The sequence below is a fragment of the Bombyx mandarina genome, chromosome 21 (assembly GCF_030267445.1).
Source record: "Bombyx mandarina strain Sakado chromosome 21, ASM3026744v2".
Classification (NCBI taxonomy): Eukaryota; Metazoa; Arthropoda; class Insecta; order Lepidoptera; family Bombycidae; genus Bombyx; species Bombyx mandarina.
The window spans coordinates 6,210,249-6,228,558 of NC_143227.1; the positions used below are offsets into that span (position 1 = coordinate 6,210,249).

Sequence of the window (18,310 nt, forward strand, 5' to 3'; positions counted from 1 at the left end):
TATTTGAAAATATATCATATATGTATATATATATAAAAAAATATATTTGTTGGTAGGTACTTGTAGTTGTATGTGTATTAAAATAAAATAAAATATTTAAATTACTTATAAATGTTCAATGTGATATCCTGCCTGTAACCTTACTTCCGGTGTGATTCTACTGAGTATTTCTTCTAAATAATAAAGTCGTTTTGTAAACTTTTCCTTTTGTTTTATGTACCCAGATTATATTCTTACTAACAGTACTATTCTGATTGACCTTCGACAATTTCGTCTTAAAAAACCTTCCGTGTGATTCCAAACAGATTACAGACTAAACGCGCAAAAAATACACACTATTAAACAGGTAACGCGACGTTGCTGACTTGTTTGTTGAATTCATTTGCTATTTGCTAGTTTGAAATTTAAATTTTGACCGTCGTGGCCTAAATGATAAGATGCCCGGTGCATTCATGTAATAAAAAACAAAACTTCATCAATTATTATTTGCATGATTAGGCGTTCTGTGAGCACGCACGGGTATGGGTCAGGGCTCTGCATATTTCTGTGTGCTAAGTGTGAGTTTTTTAACGTTCTCCATACCGTAAAATTTAACTCACATTTGTATGGAGTTGGAATGTTTGCCGCTAGAGGTGCTGTTCCAACTGTAGTTAACTCTTACGCTACCTAGTGAGAACGTTAAAAAACTAGCACTAAGCACACTGCTGTGAAGCAGTAATGCGTTTCGGTTTCAAGGGTTGGGCAGCCATTTTACTGCAAAACTGAGGCTAAGTCATGTCTTAAGGTGGATGGCGGCATTTACATTGTTGATGTCTATAAGCTACACTTAACAGCAGGTGCGACAGCAGGTGCGACGTGAGCTCGTCCACCCATGGAAGCAATAAAAAAAATATTTGATGGTAACTAGAGTAAGATAGAAATAGTATTAACTTTTAGGAACTAGACCGAGTATTCTCCCCATGCTAGTTAGGCAATGATAGTCAATAGTTGGAACGCTTCGTGTTCGGTTGTGTTACTCGGTCTGAAATGCCGTACACTCAGACGGAAGACATTTAGTTCATATATAGCACGGACAATAATTTCAATAGTAACCATACAGAAAGACTTTAATTTATATGTATGTATTAATCAGGTCTAGAATGAGCACTTCCGTTTAGAATGATGTCAACTTAACACGCACCTATTACAGTCTATAGGTAACTAAGACGTGGAATGATTAGGCTGCCTGTCAATCGGAGCGGAGCGAGGCAGTGGAGCGGAGAAATATTAACCAATAAGATTGCACAAAATCTCCGCTCCTCTTTAGTGGACAGGGAGTTGCGAACTTGTTTAAAAATTCATACAAAACCGGTAAGCGGAGCGGGGAAGCGAGTGCGAGCGTGAACCGACTCGTTGTGTAGGTACTAAGCTCTCCGCAGCCTCGCTCCGCTCCGGTGGACAGACACAACTCCGCTCCGCCTTACTCCATTGCTCCGCTCCGCTCCGGAAGACAGGCAGCCTTATAGACTGTCGATAATTAAAATTTTATTGTTGTAAATATGCTGCGTTCACGTCGTCTATAGACACTATATATGAATGCCCACCATGGGATATGAGCATTTATTGTTATAGGCTTCTCTATTAAACAGAGATACATAGAGAATAAGTAGGAGACGCAGTCGCTTTAAATGGGTCAAACAGGGCTGGGTTTAGAGGTCTGTAGACCTTGGGGCAACAGAGGAGCGGAGACACCATGGCACCAAATAATTATCCAAATAAAATGAAAAATTTTTTTCAGTAGAGTTTTCCAATAAATAATTTATTGCGAAACCACGTAGATTCTCTTAGTATTTAACAAACACACTTAGATATAATCGGAGACAAGAATTATCTGAAATTAAATTTCAGAGGAAGGAAAGGTGTAAAGGAGTGATTAACAAAGAGAGAAAAATATCTTTTCTGTACATCTGCACTGTTTTGTTTTATGTCTGTACATAATAAAAATCAATATTTCTGCCTATAGGTCACCGATGCCCTACGCGGCGCACTGAAGTAGTTATGACGATTTCTGTTACTAAGCCGCCTGGATTGCCTAACTTTGCTTTCTTTTGTTTGTTAATGTAAGTTATAGTCTCTTAGGTGTCTTAGAAATAGATTCATTCTCAGTATTTTCGGATTCGTCTAGAGTTTAACAGATATGCCGGCATCTTAGTAACAGAATACGACATAATTAGTTTAGTGCGCCGCGTAGGGCACCGGTGACCTACATGGCAGTTAAAGGGTTAATTTACGAAGTTTAGAAATTAAAGGTTACTTTATGGCTGCTGGTGTAAATTGTACGTGTTTCAATTCTAAAGGGCCATTTTCAGTCAAAACAAGAAGTGGAAAATAAAAAAATAAAAATGATGAAGATTGTAATTCATTTAAAGCTTATTTTCTATGTTTTTTATAATTCGGTGAACGATCCCTGTCTCTTTTCTTCTTTTTCCCCTTCCTCTTCTTATCGATATCTCGTTTGCCGTCCGGTGTAGTGCTACCTTTATTCTTTTTATATTCATCTCCAGAATCCACGCTTCTTTCACGCTTTTTCTTGTCTTTCTTCCTCCGCCTCCTCTCATCCTCTGATTGAGAACTTAAAGATTCGTTGCTGCTGTATCTTTTTTTGTGCTTCTTTTTCTTCTGAGATCTCTCTTCACCAGTGCTTGACGAGTCTCTCCTATGTCTATCCTCTTTTCTATTTTTACCATTTGACCAATCTTCTCTTTCACGCCTGTCGGTATGTTCATACTTTTCTTTCTTCGTTTCTCTTTTAGGTGAACTCTCTATATCTTTTTCTTTTGACGATTGAGGAACTTTTTCATCTTTCTTGTATTTTTCGTACTTGTCTGCATCTATAAATATTTACAAATTTTTATATTTACTAAGTGTATTGCTCTTGTAAAATAACAAATTTACATGTGAATGGTCCAAGTATTGTACCTTACAGGCCCCTCCGTGGAGAAAAAACATTTAAATTAAACTTCACATTGTGAGAGAGTTCTTCAATAGAACCTGTGAAAAAAATCGTAATTAGGTTACAATACTTGGACATTTAGCCGCTTATTGTAACTCAATTGAAAAATAAATGTAGAACTTATAATATATATAGATGAATCAGACCAAGCACAATTTATACATACAATTGTGTTTTGTGTGTCATGATAAGATAATATTAGCCTAATAGGTGTTCACAACAGACTTTAACACTAATTTATCTTGTGTAATGAAACTAAATTCTCAAAATTTATAAAATCCCTTCCTTCTACAAAGTATTTTATTTTTTATTGCTTAGATTGGTGGACGAGCTCACTGCTGACCTGATGTTAGGTGATTACCAGAGCCCATAGACATCTACAACGTAAATGCCGCCACCCACCTTGAGACATGAGTTCTAAGGTCTCAGTATAGTTACAACGGCTGCCCCACCCTTCAAACCGAAACGCATTACTGCTTCACGGCAGAAATAGGCGGGGTGGTTACCTACCCGCGCGGACTCACAAGAGGTCCTACCACCAGTATTTACGCATTCTGGTTTGCAGTTTGGTTATAGGCGTTCTTCAATGGTGACTTTGGTCTTATATCTTAAGATGACTGCTTTCACGCTGTGAAGCACTGCAACTTATTAAAAACAGACGGTTTATAAGCTTCACGGCTGTTTTAAACAAAAATTGTATACATAATTTGTTATTTTGTGAACAGATGGACATGATTTTTTTTAATTGCCTTTGTAGACAGGCGTGCATTAGACCCACCTGATGATGAGTAATTACCGTCGCCCATGGACGTCAGCAATGCCAGGAGCAGAGCCAAACCACTACCTACCGTTAAGTATTCTTCACAAGTAGTAAATAGTCCCATAAAAAAAGGAATATGGTGGCCTATAAAAAGTTTATAGTTGTCTAAGACTGACCAGACCGGGGCTACAAGAAATTGCTTCCTGCACATAAGGCACCAGACACAGGTAACTGACAGAACAGTGTCACCGGATAAAATCCATCACTAAACACACAACGGTCACGACCATTCTGCCAAGAGATCAGAGACAAGGAGGACAGATGTAAATGAAAAAAAATTAAGTACTTATAACTTTGGATTCCTTGTCGAACTCGGACTTTGTGACCGGATGCATCATGAACTCGCTTAGATTGACAGTTTCATTTTTCATCACTATATTGACCATAGCTCTGCCGTTGTCTTCATCGAGGCTAAGCACCTGAAATATTTTTGAAAATTGTATGACAAAAGGTGAGGTATCTTTATACATATCCTATAGGAGTTAGGATAGGAAACTAACGGCCGTCTGGTGTAGTGGTAAGTGACATGGTCACTACACAAGGGGGTCGCGGGTTCGAATCCCGCCAAGGGAAGATATTTGTTTGGTAAATATAAATGTCTTTTCCAGGGTTATGGATGTATATTAAATATATGTATGTGTATAATAAAAAATCTTACATTTATTTCCGTTACCTGGTACCTGTAACACAAGTTCTTTACCAACTTATCACGGGACCAGTTAACGTGGCGTGTAAATTAAAAAAAAAAAAAATATATATATATATTATCTGTCACTGAACATTTGAACCGCCGCTATCTTTGCGTAGACAATACCTTTCTGATAGATTTATATTTAAAATTCAACAATATCATGGACACCCCTTAATTTTGAAACTACAAAATCTTTGTGAAGTTATTAATGGACGAAATGCTTTCTGGCGTAACAAGAAAATTCCTTACTTAGTTTCTAGCTATAGAAGATTTTTAGAACTACGTTGTTCAATTCATAAATTTCAATGCCACTCAACTTTTTCATATGATTACGAGACTTTAATGTTTGTACCCGATATCAAGTTATCAATAGATATCCAAAAAGGATCAAGCTCGGCAAACTCAAAATTAGCCTCCTTTATTAAAAACTTAGAACCTAAACCGGAGGATTTCTATACTGACGCGTCTAAATCCGTTTCCTCGGATGAAAAAAGCGTAGGAGCTGCTTTCTTAAGACTCTTCTTCTCTAAAATAGAGAATTCATATATATTTTCTGATTCATTGAGCTTTCTTCAGTCTCTTTTATCAAATCCATTTAAAAAGAAACCACCTTGTCCGCTTTCTCTTGAGGTAAAACTTAAATTAAAAGAATGTCATGATTCAAATTTACAAGTCACATTAGCATGGATTCCTGGCCATTCGGGCATCCAAGGAAATGAATTGGTAGATGATTTAGCTGCTATGGCCGCAAGGCAGGGTAATACATATATTGATAAAATGTATACTCAAGACCTACTAGAAAAGCCTCGGAAGTATCTTTTAAAAGTTTGGAACTCCGAGTGGGAAAAGTCTTGTTTATTAAAAGGTGGACGATATCGTCGTCTTCATATCAAAATTAGTTTAATTTCCCAAAAAAAGTAACATCTACCATATCGAGATTAAGATTTGGCCATTGTAGTTTACCCAGTCATTTATCGAGAATTGGTGTCGTTGACTCAGATGCTTGTGAACATTGCAATACCAATGGAAACATCGAATATACATTATTTGAATGTGTCAAATACAAATCCAAACCACTTTATGAATTCCTTATAAAATTTCGTGCTCCTCTCCCTTGTAACTCCTACACTATACTTTCCTTTGTTGATTTCAAATATACTAAAGCTCTTATTTCTTTTCTAACCTTCCATAATATTTTATTATAATATCTTTTTCTTCTTTACATTACTATATGTATATATTGCCCTAGTTCCTCCTATACCGCCTATTTCTAAAGGCCCTCCTCCTATCCCTCTACACTCGACACTTCAAGATGAAGTTACTATGTCGCCTTTGGCTGACTCGACTCTGGCTAAAATAAGCTTCCGAATGAAGTTTGATGGCCATATTGAAGAAAAAAAAAAAAACAAATAATTGAAGACATGAGTGGATGAAGAGGTTAAGTACCATTTTTAAGATTTTTGAGTTTTTACATTAAATGAAGGTGTTATGTGCCTATAAACCATATTAGACCTTAAAACTTTGGGTTTAAAGGCTATTTTTAGCAATTGCATGTGTTGAAGGAGTTATGTATGAAGAAAAAAAGGATAAACAACGAAAGTTTGTTGCCCGTTTTCACAAAATTAACAAATTACTTTACTGGTGGTGGGACCTCTTGTGAGTCCGCGCGAGTAGGTACCACCGCCCTGACCCATTTCTGCCGTGAAGCAGTAATGCGTTTCGCTCTAAAGGGTAGGGCAGCCATTGTAACTATACTGAGATCTTAGAAAATATATCTCAAGGTGGGTGGCGCATTTACGTTGTAGATGTCTATGGGCTCCAGTAACCACTTAACACCAGGTGGGCTGTGAGCTCGTCCACCCATCTAAGCAATAAAAAAAATAAAAATTGTATCATATCCCCTTCATCCACTCATGTCTTCAATTAATGTATGGATTAACTAAACTAACCTTTCCATAATATCCACTGTATTTCCCAGTTGTAATTTTCACAAATGAGTTCTTCACGATTGTTAATTCTTCACCATTTTTGTCTTTAGATGTTTTCTTTTTATCTGAGACCACTTTGTCGGCACCAAGTCCTAGGCCTTTAGGCCTTAACTGAGGTTGCTTGTATTTGGGCCTGCAAAGTTTTATTGAAAAGTAATATATATTTAAATAGTAATATTAAGAACATGTTTTGGGATCTCTCTCTCTCTCTCTTCTTTTTGCCAGGCGTCTTGGGCATGACGTGGGAGGAGGTAGAATAGACTGCCGAATTTGATTCGAGCCCTACACCCCAGCTGAGAGAAATAGGGAAGAAAGAAGAAGAAGATTTAAAACTGAAAATTAATTGTGGTCTGATTAATATGATAACCGGTGTTCACAAATGAAGCGATAGGACTATCCTGGGTTAGAAAAACCACATGTCAACATCAATAAAAAAAAATTATAATGTAAAATGAAACAAAATTTTTAAGGTGTAATTGCTGGTAGTAGGGTGTATTGTAAGTATGCATCCTGCCTATTTCTGAATTGAAGCAGTCATCCATTCTATTTCAAAGAGTGGTACAACCTGTATATTATATTAATTAAGACTTTCATGTTGCAAAGTAACTGATGGCATTCATATTGTGATATCGATCAGCTCCACTACCAGAGAATCCATGGAGGAAAAATTTAAATCATAGCTGTTTTTTTATATTTGTTTAAATCTAGTCTTTGTTTCTGAACTGTAACTAATTTTAGATGTGATGATGCAATAGACATGATCCCATTTGTTAAAACTTACAGGTCTTTGTTTGGTGTCCATCCCATTCCACGAAGCATTGCCATACCAAAGTCTTGTATTGGTACAGAGTCATAGTCATCCAATGTTGACTGAAATATTATAATATAAAATCAGACTATTGACTCAGATGCTTTATTGAACAAGTAAGCACAAACAAGCTTATGGGCCACACAGTATGAAGCGGATACTAGGGCTCATTAACATGAACAATGTATCTTGCCAGAGGTACATTAGGCACATGAGTGATGAGTTCTAAGTCTCAATTTTTGCACATCAATAACTGCCCCACCCTTTAAACTGAAATGCAATATATTATTCAACTACTCAGTAGGTTTCCTCTAAATAGGTCAAAAATGGCATCAAGTGCTATCAGTAGTGGAGTTTTTGTAATTTACTAGTAATAGTACTCTGAGTCCGTATTGGTAGCTACTATCTATTTCCACAATTGAATAATCCTGCATTCTGGTTTGACCATAATGCATACTTGTAGACTTAGTATATTCAGTGATCATTCAACACTACCTGGGCCATAAGCTGTAAAAAACACCCAGGCTTTTGACTACTGTCACTTTTATTTGACTACAATTACCTCTTTTTCTCCATCAGTAACTGGTTTAGCAGGTAACGGTACTGTTATGGCTGACGTTTCAATTTTCACCTTCTTCTTCGTGTCTTCCATTAATTCTCTGACAGCCATCTGCTCTAAAGTCTCATTTTCTGGAATTTCAACAATCTTTGGACTATCTGACTTCACAACTTCCGGTTCATCTAAAGCACTCTCTACTTTCTCGGCTATCTGCTTCAATCTCTCAGTCGTGATGAGCGTGTTAGGTTTCATTGGAATTATTAAAGGTGTGTCATCTTTGATTTCTTCCGCACTAGAAATTAAAATTTATATTTTTAATAGTTTGAATTTTAATTATGAGAATTTAAGGAATGTCATGATATCAGTATATTTTTCAATTAACGCAGATTGAGTTTGATAAAATTTTATAGAAACATGGAAAGCTAAAATTTAAGTGTTAAGGTAGATGTGTAGAAGTTGATGTGAGATACATACTCCCACATTTCAATTTTGGAGATCTTTTTTGGCATAAATTAGGAAGACCATTTACCCAAAGTCCCATTTTTAATTTATAATTCCCCAGTTTTTCTTTGTTTGTTTTGTATTTGATTTTGGAATCATTTTTAGTATTTTTCTTAAAAAGCAATGTAATCACTGTTCATGAGGGTGATATCGCGTGGAAAAGGGAAGATCCTACTATCTACAAGAACACAGGAGGCCCCTTTTTGTTGGTTAAAAATGCAGGCAAATTTCATCTCCATTCAAGCAAAATTGTTTCATAGAATTTATGACTGCAGCATTCTATGATCGTTTTCATAAGTGACATTACTAAATATTAAGTCTGCGAGTCAGTTGATATCTAGTTTAAAGTAAATTAATATATTTGTTGTTTTTTACTGGTGGTAGGACCTCTTGTGAGTCCCCGCGGGTGTGTACCACCGCCCTGCCCATTTCTGCCGTTAAGCAGTAATGCGTTTCGGTTTGAAGGGTGGGGCAGGCGTTGTAACTATACTTGAGACCTTAGAACTTATATCTCAAGGTGGATAGCGCATTTACGTTGTATATGTCTCTGGTCTCCATTAACCACTTAACACCAGTTGGGCTGCGAGCTCATCCAACCATCTAAGCAATAAAAAAAGAGCACATTTGATTTTAAAATGAAAACAATAAAATTTTAAAATGTTAACGTAGTTTTCTAAAGTATTTGATGTCATTTTACCCGACTACTTTGATAGATTTCTCCTCTACACATTCTATATAGTCCTTTTTTTCGTCTACGACTGGTTTTTCTGCTTTTTTCGTTTTCATGAAACCAAAAGATATTTTTTTGCTCTCCATTTTCGTTCTTATAGTTCTTATATACTGCACAAATTTACTAAAACAGACAAGTAATTTTGCAAATGCATCACTTTTGATTTGAATCGCTCAAAATTATATTCGTTAATAACTTGAATTTATATGTTTTGGTTTGCTTCGCTTCGCATTGACCTTCACTTTATATTTTCAACGATGTCGATCAAATTTCTTGCTTTGAGTTTGACATAATATTGACATTTGACATCCAGTAAAGTATTAAATGGATAATCTATGGGTCAAAGATTGTATGGGCTTAGATCCCCTTGCTTTTCCTAATAAGGAAAAGTTGTACCAAAAAAAATCTATAGGTCATAGATTATACACAAAAAAATTTTTAAAGGATTTTATGACCTGGTAACTAAGGCCTTTAAGTCATGTCTTATTTTAATTTATATTCTTATGTTTATGAAAAATGATAATATGGAGTGAAATGAAATGAAGATGATTAATTTGAGACATTAATCATTTGGGATGAGATGGTATGAAGTGATAAGAGATGATATGGGATGAAATATAATCTCAGTAAAATGGTGGTCATTTACTGAGACTCTTTCAGTGGACTTTTTGGAAGATCCCGAGAAGTTACGTTCAGCGGCATTTTTTTCATTTTTCCACATTTGTGCACTTTCACAGATACTAAACAGTTAATAAACCGCGGTTATTACACATTGAAACCTGAAGAAACACTAATTAGACAAAATAAAAACAAATCACACAACTTCACTCTTCGCGTTCCCGCCAAAAAGTCAGACTAGATGATATCGCCGTTCTGCCCCATAGTTTATACACTTAATATTTGAGAATTTTGAGAGTTCTGCCTTTATCGTGTATGCCATAGATAATATTCCTAAATTGGTGTATATATATATTTATATACATCAACTGTTGATGTATTTAAAAAATTGGTTGGGTAGCTTAGGTATGTTAATATCATCCCATTTCATTTCGTTTCGTTTTCATTTCATTTAATTTCATTTCGTAATATCATTTTCATATAAAAAGTTACACATTAAAATTTAAATAAGACTTGACCTTATGGTCTTAGTTACCAGGTCATAAAATCCCTTAATAATAAATCATCTAGTCTGGGCTCCCTATCACTAATTTTTAAAATAAGATTTATGGAATGGAAAAAAGCATAATTATAGATAAAGCATGCATTTATGTTTAAAACCCAGTACACTATTTGTCAGTAGAAAAAAAATAGACAAGTTCGTCAACAAAAAACTGCTTTCGTGTAACAAAAGGTGCTGGCAAAAAACTTAATGAAAAAAAAGGTGTGTGTGTGTGTGTGCAAGTCACATACGGGATAAGTGAAACTTATAAAAAAGATGTGTGGTGTCGTGGGACACCGGATAGAAAGTTCCATATAAAAAAAAAAAGAATTACGAGAAAAAAATCGCGCGGTGAAATATCGCTGTGCGGAAAACAAGGCCTTATTCCACGGACTTTTTCTTACGGTTTTTACTATCACATTTTTTTCAGTTCGGTCGCGCAGCAAAATCCCTATCTCCTCCAAGCCTACCGTAAGGAACTTCGTTCCAAAAATAAAAATAATCGCAAGGATCAATCACTCCGCAGTCCAATGGAGCAGCCTCATCCTAGGGGAACCGTCTGCATGATTACGGTATCCCTACGCCAGGTAAGTATGATTTAATAAGATAAATACGAGAACGTCTATCAACTGTGTAACATCTCGTCCGCGATTCAGGAATTGTTGAATTTACGTGCAGCAACATCTGTTGATAACAAGCTAAATAGAAATCAAAAGTATCTCGGGCGCTCCGAGGGCCACGACGCGTGCACGGACGTCAAAAACACACTGAACTATATAGTCGGAGACGCGAGACCGTGTGGAGCGCTTCGTGATTTGTCGGTGCCGCTCGGAGCCGCTTCGGCAATCGCGGCACACTTATTTTTCGTTTCGTTTCATTTCGTTTCGTCGAGTTTGAAATCACATCACAACGATTCTAAAGAAGCTTCACTTCCAGAGTACAATATAAAAAGTAATTAAACATAAAACTTATAAAACAAACAATTTTGCACATTTTCAAAATTGACGGCAATCTGAATCGATAGAAACATGTTTCAGTTTCATCAGGAAATGGTTCAAAAATCGCTGCAAAAAGATGCCGGTTTCTGGTGTCGTTTTTCATTGTTAGGTACACTTTTTCATTTTTTAGCCCCTAAAGAAAACGTGTGATAAAGTGAACTTTTTATAAAATTATACCGCTTGATTGATTACTGAATGTGAATTTTTTTTTTAAGGACCAGATCGGCGTGCATTTAGATTTACTTGGTAGTTACCGTCGCCCATCGCCCATGGACTTCAGCAATGCCAGGGGCAGAGCCAAGCCGCTGCCTACCGCTTAATACTCTCCACAAGCCTCGTTTGAAGAAGGACATGTCATAGCGCTCGGGAAACACCGTGGAGGGGAGCTCATTCCATAGCCGGATGGTACGTGGCAAAAAATACCTCTGGAAACGCACTGTGGATGACCGCAGTGGCTCCAGGTAGTATAGATGAACTCTACTCCGGTGGCGGGCGGTGCGATGGTAAAAACGAGATGCCGGTATCATCTCGAACAATTCCTCAGAGCACTCCCCATGTGGAAGCACCAGAGCACTCCCCCTCCCGTCCCCTATGGAACATGCGGTACAAAATACAGAGGGAACCGAAGTCCCTCCGCAGACCCAGAGGTTCCAAACGATCCGTGAGAATGGGATTATCGACAATCCGAACGGCCCTCCTCTGTATGGAGTCAAATGGAAGAAGCTGGTATTTGGGAGCCCCGGCCCAGAGATGGGAGCAGTACTCCACGCGAGGCCAGACTTGTGCTTTATAAAGCAAAAGCCTTGGTCCAGGCGTGAAGTACCGCTTCGCTCTGTTGAGGACTCCCAGCATTTTAGACGCCAACAAAGTGATCATCGATACAAAACATTGAACAATTGACAAAAGTTCATGGCAGATGTCACCTCAATTATAGGTACAATCGATAGTGCATTAATAACAAAAATGAAAAAAATCTTATATTACTATGATTTGGTTACATTTGATTGATTTCTTAAGATTAATTTATATTTATTATATAAATAATAAATAAAAAATATAATAATATTAAACTAATTTTCAAATATGGATGGTAAGTAGGTAGGAACATAACAATTCGTTGTTACTCGTTAACTCTTTTGTAGCGAGCGCGTGTTTTCAAAAGAGCTTAGTGCTAAAAGCGGATTAGCTATCTTTGAAAAGGGAATAATAATATAGGTGATAATAATAATAATAATAATAATTTGGGAACAAGCCACGCGCGGTCATTCGGCCCCAATTTAGGATTCCCTGTGTTATGGGTACCATATGCTGATAAACAGACTTAAATATGTTTAAATATTTTTAAATATACATATATAGATAAAGAGCAAACAAATCTGTTAATCACACGAATGTGTGCCCGATGTGGGAATCGAACCCACGACCCTCAGCGCGACAATAAGGGCCGCTAACCGCTGCACCATCGAGACAGAATAAACAATAACCCATTTACCATTAATAATTTAATTATTTAGGTTTCGTTTAAAATTCAATTTCCCAAACTTTTCTCCTGACTGGGACGTAAATGAAGAAATGATTTTGGCTCTAACGTTCGGCCGTTTAATTCGTTACGAGTCGTATACCGGAGAATTTGTCGTAAAAAGTTTTTTCTTTACGGTGGGACGCCTGTTGTCACGGAAATTTGATTTTCCGAATGAGTTATTTTAATGTGACCACACCACCTTTACCTGTATTAAAAGGTCAGTTGTAAAATTTATGAAACGCTTTGTACTGAAATATATAGAACTGGTGGTCCTACCAGCAGCTCTAGCCCTAGTCTAGTCCTAGACCTCTTGTGAGTTCGCAGGGGTAGGTATCACCACCTTGCTCATTTCTGCCGTGAAACAGTAATGCGTTTCGGTTTGAAGGGTGGGGCAGCCGTTGTAATTATACTGAGACCTTAGAACTCATATTTCAAGGTGGGTGGCGGCATTTACGTTGTAGATGTCTATAGGCTCCGGTAAGCACTTAACTCCAGGTGGGCCGTGAGCTCGTCCAACCATCTATGCAAAAAAATACAGCTTAAACGGTAAGTCAAGGTTTACGGAAGATGTGATATGTAATGTGCATGTCATAAAACTTTCAAGACAAATAATATTTTCTATTTCAAACACAGTTATAGAAAAGATTAGGGTACGAAATTGTTGATTCGCGGGTAAAGTGGTTACCGGATCCCATAGATTCACCTTGAGACATGAGTTCTAAGTCTCAGTTTTGTATGTATAGTATGACGGCTGGCCCCACCTTTCATACCGGAAAGCATTTCAGTTTCGCGGCAGAAATGAGCGACAGAGTGGTGGTGCCTACCGCTGGGGGCTCATTAGACGAACCGCCATAACATTCCATATCTAATTCTCCACTAATATTTAACTCAACTTCAATCAAATCTTAAATAGGCAATATATAGTTGAATGCTAAAAAATACTATAGGTAATTAGGTACGTAATTCACTCCCAAGTTATATTGTGATTTCTGCAATATTTTGTCCCATTTTATGAAAAAATGGTTATAGCTGCCGCTTTTGAGACGTAAATTCCACAGAAGAATCGATAGCTTGGAAAAAAAAGTGATTGTCGTTTGACACTGGCGTTGGAAATGCACGTATTGAGCCCAAAAATGTCAGTATTCCACCGGCGGGAAAACACGGGTTCCGTTATTATTTGATCTCATGTTTCAAGATAGGCGACTGGATTTAGGTTGCGAGGTGTACATGCTTCAATAATCGCTTAGTATCAGACAAGCATTGACCTCCTTTGAGATATTATATGCTTTAGAAAGACACGTTCCATTAACATTTTGGTAGACTGAAGATACTTTTTCCATATTACCTAACCTGTTGGAATACAATAGGTTGGGAGACCTGTACTTTTCTTGTAGAAGAATATTATAATTTAAAATAAATTATTAAGATGTTAAATGACCGTTAATATGAAAGAAAAATAGTATTAAAAACAGCGTTGTTTAGGTGAGAAAAGTTATTTGATTTTAATGAGTTTTACACAATAAAATATTTTCATTGAATTTAGGCAGTAGGTTATGTGCATAGTGAACCGACTATTTGACTGATATAAAAACGGTCATTAGCACTATGACTTGCAATTCCTAACTGGGAATTCTCTCCATACCCAAACATCGGGTTATGTTCAGCAAAAACATTCCAAATTAACGATTGAAGTCCTTAAATTGATAATACTAATTATATTATATATATGTATTTTGCGGTAGGCAGCGGCTTGGTTCTGCCCCTGGCATTGCTGAAGTCCATGGGCGACGGTAACTACTCACCATCAGGTGGGCCCTATGCTAGTCTGCTTACAAGGGCAATAAAAAAAAAATGCTATTGGGGCTAGGGCTCGGTGATGGCGGCTGGGGCCAAAATATTCTCAAGTGATGACCACGTACCAGAAGACGCAGCGTAATTCTGCCACGAGGTGGGAAGAGGAGGAGCTGAAAGACGTGAAATCTGATGGGTGCACAAAACGCAGGAGCAGTTCATTTGGCGAACTTTGGGAGAGGCCTGTTCAGTACTGGACATCCGTTTTTTTTCCTACCTTTGCTAATAGCCTTGTGAGGCTATATCAACGTTACCCTAGCGTGTAGGTGATTGGAGCTTCCGTGCTCACTTCGAAAGATTGGGTCCCCGACTGATGGCAGCCGCCGGCTCGCTGAGTCGGCTGTTGCCGAACGTCGGGGGTCCCGACATGGTGGTGCGCCGCCTCTACACGGGGGTGGTGCGGTCAATGGCACTGTACGGGGCGCCCGTTTGGTGCCACGCCCTGACCCGTGACAACGTCGCAGCGTTGCGACGTCCGCAGCGCGCGATTGCTGTCAGGGCGGTTCGTGGGTACCGCACCGTCTCGTTCGAGGCGGCGTGCGTGCTCGCCGGGACGCCTCCTTGGGACCTGGAAGCGGAGGCGCTTGCTGCGGATTATGCGTGGCGATGTGATCTCCGCTCCAGGGGGGAGCCGCGTCCCGGCGCGGCGGAAGTTCGAGCGCGGAAGCTTCAATCTCCTACTCTGACCGGGTTTTGACCCCGGACGGAGATCGGACGCCGGGTGTAAGAGTGCAGGGGAGTCGTTTAGTGGGTGGGCCCTAAATTCCTTGGGCCCGCGGTCTGCTCTCAACACCTGCAGATCGTTGAGTCTCACATACCCCGCGCGCCCCCTAGGCGCGGGGACCTCGTAGGAGGTTCGGCCATCGGCCCGGAAAAAAAAAAAAAAAAAAGCGTGTAGGTGAGCTCTCGGGCGCTCAAACCAGGAGGTGTTGCTAAAACTGGCCCTAACAAGAGCAGTAATTCGCAGAAACTACCACCGGATCGGAAACGCGACCCACTGATCTTCGTGAAGTGATGATGACAAATAACCTTCCTTTGGCTTTGTAGTTCTGTTAAACGAAACAAACCTAATATTATCATCAATAGCGAACCGTTTACGATCCGTTTAAGTTAGAAGTTCGATGCAATTAATGGAAACTTGGTTGGGTAGCACTCGTAAGGCTGGCCGAGACCGCCCCAACAAATATTCCCAACGTTATGAATATTCACGATCCAACTCGAGGGAATCTAATGAAAGTATCCAACTTAATAACTTTAGCGTGTTGGTAATTAGTTGTGTCACTTGCGGAGGCCGTACTCGGATGTGTCCTTGCCCTGTTTCGGGATCTTGTTTTCTCATTTGGGCTTGTCACTATAAGTTTACTTCTGCGTATCGAATGAGAGAAATAATTTCTATTCGCTAAATTATTATTTTGGTTTCTTTTCATTTGAATTGAGATCTTTATCGTTTGACCAAAGAAAATAGTGCTGCGAAAATAATACTAATCGGGAATCAGATGCACTTTGATCACACTCGGTCATTTCTAATCTCTATTTCTGTATAATATAATATAATCATATACATACGTTTAGTAAATTCAAGTACAAATGAAAGACGTGAAGGATAACAAATATGCCACCGTACTTTCAAGCCAGTTAAAAATATAGTCACGGGTGTTGGGTCGGGTAATCTCATTAAACTGAATGCGAATAAACAAGATTATTTCCTCCAGTACAGTATCTCGTCACGACTAAGATTAAGGCTGCGTCGGTTACTTTTTACTCAGTTTCTTTTATAGATCTTAAAGCGTACCTTTCTTTGTAGGCAAATTTTTGCAAGATTTAAAGCTTGTTACAAGTTTGTTGAGATGAGCAACTTCATAATGCGATTGTGGTGTCCGCAAAGTCTGAGTAAATTAGCAGTAAATTCAATGAAAATAATTTAAATTATGATTTTAATCAGAAATCTTATCTTTCGTGGGCAAACAAGGCAGCAAACAGGCAAATGATAACGAAGAATCTCTCAATAGCTTACAAACCGTAAGGATCCGTTCATAAATATCTTTCGTGAGACAAAGGGTTTTTGATTTAACATAAATAGACTGAAATGTACAAGGTTGATTAATTTTTCGTTTATTGGATCAATGGTTCGTTTCTATAGATGTTTCCCAACTTTTGACCTACATTAATAAAACTGGCTAAAAGAGTGTAGACTTGAATTATTTGAACTACTCTCACGGCAACATCCGATATGTACTGAAGTCGGATCAAAAATTCAAGTCTTCTTAATTTAATAAAATTTTATTGTATTACTTGGGTCCACACAGGGGAGGGTTACATTTATTTGATTGCTAAAACATCAAATAATGTCGCAAAAAATGAGTAATGAAAGGTGAAGTAGATTATAGTACGTTAATCATTAATGTTTAAAAATCATTTTTTTTTTAAGCAAAATGTGAATTTATTATATTGAATGTGGTTGTGATTGTGAATGTAAATATGAATGTGAATTTAAACAAAATATGAAATTACAATTTTTTTTCGTTCCTGTGAATAAACTCGGAAATAAGATATGAGAAGTCATAAGTTATTTTTAAGGCGTAATTTGTTTTATAAGTCTGGTATGGTCATTGGTAACGATGGAACGAATAGGCCGTCTCATAACTGGACATCTGAAGTCGAAGCTGACGTGCTTGCTACGTGCTTACTTTGAAATATTGTCACCGATTTTGAATTCCAAAACAATTGAATCAACACGAAAACACCGGGGATCATACCCATTAGATTATCGACTATAGATTATAAACTTCATCTTAAATAGGCTATATTATCGTCCAAACAACACCTCTCTTAATAAAAGTTAAACATCTGTTTGAAGATCTTATTGCGTATCTTATGTAAATCGGCTCAATAAAAACGTTCCTAAAATAAAATATAATGATAGAACTAAAACGTTAACTTGTTATATAAAATAACAGTGAGCTTTAATTGCATTAAGTGTAATATCTTTCTTAATGATAACGCTCGGGGAAGTTTGTTCGAACAAACCTATAGCAGCGTTATTAAGTTATATGTTTCGTGTCTTAGAGTATATTATTTTGGTTGATACTTATACTTGGAAATGTAATCTAATATAATTTGAAGTTGTTTAACTAAGAGTGGCGTGTTTCAGTACGTGTCTCCTTTAGTGAAATTGTTTTAATTTTATTTGGTTTACACATAGGTAATTTTGTGAATAAAATGAATGTTTTTTGATTGTACGCGTTGTTAATTTAAATCATCCGCTTGTGATGTAACTTATTACAGTTAATAAGGCACTTCAAAGAAGGTTGCTATCGTAGTACCGCTATCGAAAAACAGGTGGCGTACATATGCTTAGAAACAAATGTATTTCATACAATAAGATCGCCACAATGAAATGTAGTCTGGTTTCACTAGCCGTTAATCTAATCTAGACAATCAAAACGCAGCATGCCAATATTACAACTTTTTAAATATCTAATGGATATTGTTGTCACTGATTATACGAGTTATTACGTTATGCACAAAAGTAAATTTTAATATATTTTAGTTGAAAATTAACAAAAGTATAATATTTAACTGGATTCATTCGGTGATTTAAATGGTGTTAAACCTGGTGTTAAACCAGGAAAATAAAACAAGGAACCAAAATGGATACAAAGCACTGTAGGTATCTTAATTTTTTTTCTGA

The 18,310-nt window shown here is 37.5% G+C and overlaps 1 protein-coding gene across 1 annotated transcript; it reads right to left on the reverse strand.

Moving 5' to 3' along the window:
• Positions 1-2,380: 2,380 nt before the first annotated feature.
• On the reverse strand, positions 2,381-9,396 carry LOC114248630 (G-patch domain and KOW motifs-containing protein). The gene is made up of 6 exons (XM_028181926.2): positions 9,057-9,396; positions 7,862-8,150; positions 7,273-7,361; positions 6,453-6,624; positions 4,099-4,231; positions 2,381-2,870 (listed from the first exon to the last, which is right to left on the reverse strand). Exons 1-6 carry the CDS (start codon positions 9,173-9,175, stop codon positions 2,410-2,412), a joined length of 1,263 nt encoding a protein of 420 aa, XP_028037727.2. The 5' UTR covers positions 9,176-9,396; the 3' UTR covers positions 2,381-2,409.
• Between the last annotated feature and the right edge of the window lie 8,914 nt (positions 9,397-18,310).

Coding starts and splice junctions, on each gene's coding strand:
- LOC114248630 (XM_028181926.2), bottom strand. CDS start 9,175: ATGGAGAGCAAAAAAATATCTTTTGGTTTCATGAAAACGAAAAAAGCA. Junction 8,151..9,056: donor AAATCTATCAAAGTAGTCGG/GTAAAATGACAT, acceptor TTTAATTTCTAG/TGCGGAAGAAATCAAAGATG. Junction 4,232..6,452: donor ACAGTGGATATTATGGAAAG/GTTAGTTTAGTT, acceptor AAAATATTTCAG/GTGCTTAGCCTCGATGAAGA.